Below are 6000 nucleotides of genomic sequence, written 5' to 3'. Positions count from 1 at the left end.
CTCACAGCAACCTCAAACTCTTGGGCTTAAGCAATTCCCTTGCCTCAGCCTCACAAGAAGCTGGGACTAGTACCTGCCACAACGCCCAGGTATTTTTAGAGATGGGGGTCTCACTCTTGCTCAGGTTGGTCTCGAACTTGTCAGCTCAGGCAATCTAGCCACCTCAGCCTCCCAGAATGCTAGGATTACAGGCATGAGCCACTGTGCCTAGCCTGGAAATATATTCTTTTTTGGTTGCAGCCATCATTGTTGTTTGGCGGGCCTGGGCTGGGGATTCGAACCCACTACCTTAGGTGTATGTGGCTGGCGCCTTAGCCGCTTGAGCTATAGGTGCTGAGCCTGGAAATATATTCTTAATGAAACAAGCAATACAACAGTATATTTTCATGGCAGAAGGTCCCAGAACAATATAAAGAGAGCAGCAGACTGCCTGGGCCTCCCTCTCCCTAATATGACTGCAGCCCAGCCTGCTGTTCTCAGAGTGGCAGAGCTCTCCCTGCTCCTTCCAGCATTTAAGCAAATGTGCATTGCTATTAACATAAAGAATGTGATGTAGGTTTCCTCATCCCCAGGAGCCCAGTCTTGGTGACCTTCCCACCTGCCCATGCCAGCATCCTCGTCCTTTTAGCTACCGTGGCATAGCCCAGGTATAAATGAACCACAGCTGACTGCATCGTGTAGGCTGCCTTGCTGGGCTTCAGGTGGTTACCCATTTTCAACATTATACTTCATACTCCAGTAAAAGCCCTCCTGTGAGCTTCTGCACTAATGACAGGCTCATTCTCAAAGGTGGTCATGGAAATGAGGCTGTGAAGCATTTCTAGGATAATGGTATAAAACAGTTTTTTTTGTGAGGGGGGGGGAGTTATTTTTTTCCATGGGTACTTTTAAGAGAGCTGTGTCTGCAGTCTCAGAAACCAGATAAGCTAAGTAGAGAGGCTGGGCAGTGGGGGCCATGAGCTGGACCCCGTGTGGCCTAGGAACAGGGTACAAAGCTCCTGGTGCTCCTCACCGACTACCACTGATAAGAAGACGGCCCAGGCCCTGTCAAATTGTGTGTCTGGGCTACAATTGTTAGTGACTTCGTGCAAAAAGCACAGAACTTTCTGTCTAAGCGTGGACCTCTACAGACTAGGTTGGGCCTAAGCCCACAGCACGTGGGCCAGAAAGACATCTGCCTGGTGTGTGCTGAGGGCAGGTCTGCTACTCCCTGGTTGTGCAGCCTGGTTGCCTACAACAGGGGCTCTCAAGCAGGGGCAATTTCCCCTCCCCCACAATAGGAAATGTTTGGCGATGTCTAGAGACATTTTTGACTGTCACTAGGGACAGGTGCTCCTGATTCATGACTCGGACGGATAGAAGCCAGGGACATCCTAGCACTTGAAGGACGGTCCCCACAATAAAGGATGATAGGGCCACGTCAACAGTGCCGAGGTCAGGAAACCCTGCCCTGGAGCAAGGACCTCATTTAGTACGTGTAACCCTGTACGGTGGGTGCTCACTGGCATTTTCCTAATGAGGAAGCCAAGGCTCAGAGAGGCAAGTAACTGGCCCAAAGTCACACAGCTTATGAATGACAGCTCTAAGTCAAAAACTTTACATCTGTGCTTTTACCCGAATGGCCCTAACAGTAATACAGGACAGCACCACAACAACCAGCCCCAAAAACACAATGAGGTGTTGCAGGCTTCTAATATGTACTGCGTGAAGGTGCTTTGCTAGTTGAATCAATGCTGATTGCATCACAGGCATGTTATTAGGTAAGCCACTGGACAGGAACCAGGCTCAGGCCGTGTCCCCCAGCCCTGGAGCTCCTGGCTTTTGGCCCCCGAGAGCACCGAGAAGAGGGTTGGCCACCCCTGCTGGGCACACGTCTCACCTTGCCGGCATAGTGGATGATGCAGAAGTCAGCCTTGTCCTTCAGCTGCTTGGGCTTCTGGAACTTAGGGTGGGTGCCCTGCTCCTGCACAACCTTTTCCACAAAGCTTTTGTCAGTGGCTTTGGGGAACCAGCACTCCTCATCTAGCAGGGCCAGGATGCCGGGCGGGCCTGCCTGGAGGAAGCAGAGCATGGCACAGGTGAGGCCCCTACCCACGCGGAAGCTAAAGCCTGTGCGCCAGAAGCCCACAGCACGTGGCACAGCTCTCCCCCGCAGGAAAAAGCACTCAATGCACAAGTTCCAGCTGAAAAAGAAACCTCAGGGGTCTAGGCTGTGGCTGAGACAACTTCACCCAAGAAACCATCACAGGGATTCTCCAGAGTCAGTAAATTCGCTACCAACCCCCTGCTGGGTTTGATGAGACATGCAGATCTGCTGACCTGCCCAGAGTAGTCTGCCTGGGAGGCTGTCCTCAACATGTACCCCCAGTCCTGTCCCTGGGGACAACACCCCACATGCTCTGTGTCTGTGCCGCACTGCTGTAAAACCGACTGCTCAGGATGAGCCTGCGGGGAGGACAGAGTCCCAGAGACCCAGCGGCCTCTGATTACTGAAAGCAGACCCAGTCACCGCAGATGAACTAGCTGACAAAACGGGAAGCCACATGGGCTCTTGTTAAGTGGAAAGTTGAATTGGTTTAAGAAAAAAAACTCATCACAAAAGTGAATTGTTTTAAAGTGAGCAAACTCTGTCCCAGGCCTTCTGATGAATTAACATTCCAGCATGACTCTGACGTACTCAAGCAGTTCAGGATTCCGGTGGGGTATGAGTTTGGTGCATTTAACTACAGTCAGGAGGTAACCCGGAAAATGAATAGCTCAGCCTACCACAGAGCACGTGCCGCCCCCAGCCCCCAGGCTAAAGCACAAACAGGCGACTCAACTGCTACCTGGAGAAAGCGTTAAATGTGAATGACTGGGAGAGGGGAAAGGCTGTCCAGCTACATCTGTCCTTGTATGAGGACAAAGCTCCAGAGCTGTGCTGGTCCTAAGGAGGGGCTGGGACGAGCTTTGGTACATGCACCAGGGATGGGTGAGCAACTGATGCCCAGAGTCTGGGGACAGAGTCTTACTGCATAAACTCACAGCTGCTTCCTACCATGAGGAAATGTTTATTGAGCCCACTCCCTAGGTGGGCACTGGGTGGCCTTCTGGAACTGAAGAAAGGATGCTTGGGCCCCAGCCACATCCCCACCTGTCAGCTGGGTGAGCTGGGCCTGCAGCCACAGCGCAGAGCATATCCTCTGAGGCTGTGGTCCCCAACCAGCTACAAAGCATCAGTGCCCGAGCTCCCCAGGAGCTCTCTGCCTCCTGCCTCACCCCCCACCCTCACCCCCCTGTCTGGGTCTGTAGGAAGATTATCTTCCACGAAACCAGTTCCCAGTGCCAAAAAGGTTGGGGACCACTGCTCTAAGAGAGGTGCCCGGGCCTTCTAGGCATAGTGTCTACGCCCCCAGGCTTGATCCTGGGGCAGCACCTCCACAACCAGCTGGGAGCGCATGCCCCGGGGGAGGGGGCCCAAGGCCGTGCGCAGGCAGCTCTTACTGGCTTCTCGATGAGGTCAATGCAGGGCTGCAGGTCGAGGCCGAAGTCAATGAAGTTCCACTCGATGCCCTCGCGCTGGTACTCTTCCTGCTCCAGGATGAACATGGTGTGGTTGAAGAGCTGCTGCAGCTTCTCATTGGTGTAGTTGATGCACAGCTGCTCGAAGGAGTTCAACTGCAGGAAGGAGGCACCGTCAGGGAGCTGCTGAGCCTCCACTACCAGCCCAGAGCCCCTGCTGCAGGACAGAGCTCCTCGGCCTCCTCAACCTGCAGCATTTACAGCTGGGATGGCCCCGGGCCTGGCCTTGGTTACACTCAGTGGTGGGCATCGCTCACCTTCTGGGGCTAGGGGCCCCTCTAGTACTCTGGGGAAGCCCTTTTAAAACAGTGCTTTAAAATGCACCCAATATCTGGGTCAGCATCCATAGCACAGTTGTTAGGGTGCTAGCCATATAAACCAAGGCCAGCGGGTTTGAACTCGGCCTGGGCCTGCTAAAATGCACCCAATATGGCCCGGCGTGGTGGCTCATGCCTGTAATACTAGCACTCTAGGAGGCCAAGGTGGGTGGATTGCCTGAGTCACAAGTTTGAGGCCAGCTGGAGTAAAAGCAAGACCCCCATCCGTAAAAATAGCTGGGTATTGTGGCAGGCATCTATAGTCCCAGCTACTCAGGAGGCTGAGACAAGAGAACTGCTTGAGCCCAAGAATTTAAGGTTGGTGTGAGCTATGATGCCATGGCACATAGCTTAAAAAAAAAAAAAATGCACCCAATAGATGACCAAGGAGAGAAGTTATGTTGAAATGTAAGTATCAAAATACAATGAGAGAGAAATCCTTATTAACAAGAACTAGCCGTGATTCTTATTAACAAAAACTCCAAAACTTGGAGGTAGTGATGCACAGGAGTGATACTGCCAGATCTCTCCAATAATTGGAATGTGATACAAAGATATCTGACTTCCTCTGGGGACAGATCATTACTTCCTCTGGTGACAGATGCACTGCTAATACAACTGTGGCTTGTATAGTCTGTCCAATTCACCATTGAAGAAAAAAATGCATGATTTCAAGGAGAGGTTAGTAAAAAATGAAGATGTCGTTTTCCCCCCCATCCTAGTTCATGGTTCTTCTGAAAGCTACCACAGACCCCAGGTTAGGAACCGCTAAATCTGCCACTATTATCAGTTTTTCCCAGTAGATTTCAAAGTCTTTGTGGGCAAGGACAATATTTTGTACCAGTGCTCAGTAAGTATTAGGTAGAAGAATAAGAAAGAAGCACCTGCCCATTCTCTCCAGCATTTCTGGCTAAAGACGAGAAGTCTTGTTTAAATACACCCAACCATTGTCTCCATTCAAAGGATAGAGCAACTCTGACCATAGTGGGACCACGGGAAAGAGGATTCCTAGCCAAGGAGAAGGCGGCCAAGAGGCTGAGGAGGTGACGAGGAGGGTTACAGAGGTGAAAGGTGAGCTCACATCAAAGATCTCAAAGCCGGCGATGTCCAGAATTCCGATAAACGAGGCGCCCTGCCTCTTGGTCTTGTCCAGAGCTTTGTTGATGCGCAGCACCAGCCAGCGGAACATGCGCTCGTAGGTGGCCTTGGCCAGGGCCTCGATGGCAAAGTCGGCCTACAGGATGCACACAGCAACCAAGTGTCAGGCACGAGAAGTTGTAAAACCCTCACACGCTTTGCCCTAATAATTTCACTTCTGGGGCCCTTCTGCAGAGAAACAGCCCTAAATATGTGAAGGCAATTCACACACAGACATCCTCACTGCAGTGTTATTTACAGTGATGAAAAGTTGGGACGGCCTAAATATCCCACGACGTGGACACAATAAACTTAGAAATCTACAGAAGCCTTTTCCAAATAAAATGGGAACATACCAAAGTATTTATGGAAGAAGTGATAAGATGCCCAGGATTTGCTTCAAAATAATGCAATTGGGGGAGGGGGGGAAGACAAGATTAACTGCTGGAGCCGCCTCCATGTATGGACATGCAGAGCTCTGTATACTATTCTCTGTACTATTCTCTGTGCTTTGTTTTGTGTATGTTTGAAAAGCTCCATAATAAAAGCTATAGTGGGGCAGCGCCTGTGGCTCAAAGGAATAGGGTGCTGGCCCCATATACCGGAGGTGGCAGGTTCAAACCCGGCCCAGCCAAAGACTGCAAAAAAATAAAATAATAATAAAATAAAATAAAGACTATCTCATGATAGGTATCTTTACTCTTTAAAAAAAAAAACAAAAAATAAAAACTATAGTGACAACTAAGTTAAAAAATAAAAAGCTTCGAAGGAAATAACCATCATTGGCTAGGACTATGGCAATTCTTTTCTTTCTTTTAACTGTTCTGTATTTCCTTACCAGTTTGTGTAGCAAAGAGACAGAGTCTTACTTTATCCCCAGGGGTAGACTGCCGTGACATCACAGCTCACAGCAACCTCCAACTCCTGGTCTTAGGAGATTCTCTTGCCTCAGCCTCCCAAGCAGCTGGGACTATAGGCGCCCGCC

At 50.5% G+C, this 6000-nt stretch overlaps 1 protein-coding gene across 2 annotated transcripts in view; it reads right to left on the bottom strand.

Annotated features, from left to right (window-relative positions):
- MYH9 (myosin heavy chain 9) overlaps window positions 1-6000 on the bottom strand; it is a 94705-nt gene that overhangs the window by 26658 nt on the left and 62047 nt on the right. For both annotated transcript variants that reach the window (XM_012801162.2, XM_023509314.1), the window contains exons 12-14: window positions 4960-5112; window positions 3484-3657; window positions 1880-2053 (exon numbers count right to left, since the gene is read on the bottom strand). In XM_012801162.2, the coding sequence (XP_012656616.1) occupies window positions 1880-2053; window positions 3484-3657; window positions 4960-5112 (501 nt within the window). The remainder of the gene's footprint in view (window positions 1-1879; window positions 2054-3483; window positions 3658-4959; window positions 5113-6000) is intronic.

Source organism: Otolemur garnettii, unplaced genomic scaffold (genome assembly GCF_000181295.1).
Source record: "Otolemur garnettii isolate 467f Iridium unplaced genomic scaffold, OtoGar3 scaffold00007, whole genome shotgun sequence".
Classification (NCBI taxonomy): domain Eukaryota; kingdom Metazoa; phylum Chordata; class Mammalia; order Primates; family Galagidae; genus Otolemur; species Otolemur garnettii.
Note: the sequence above shows the minus strand (reverse complement) of the source record. Positions and strands in the feature narration are given on the sequence as shown.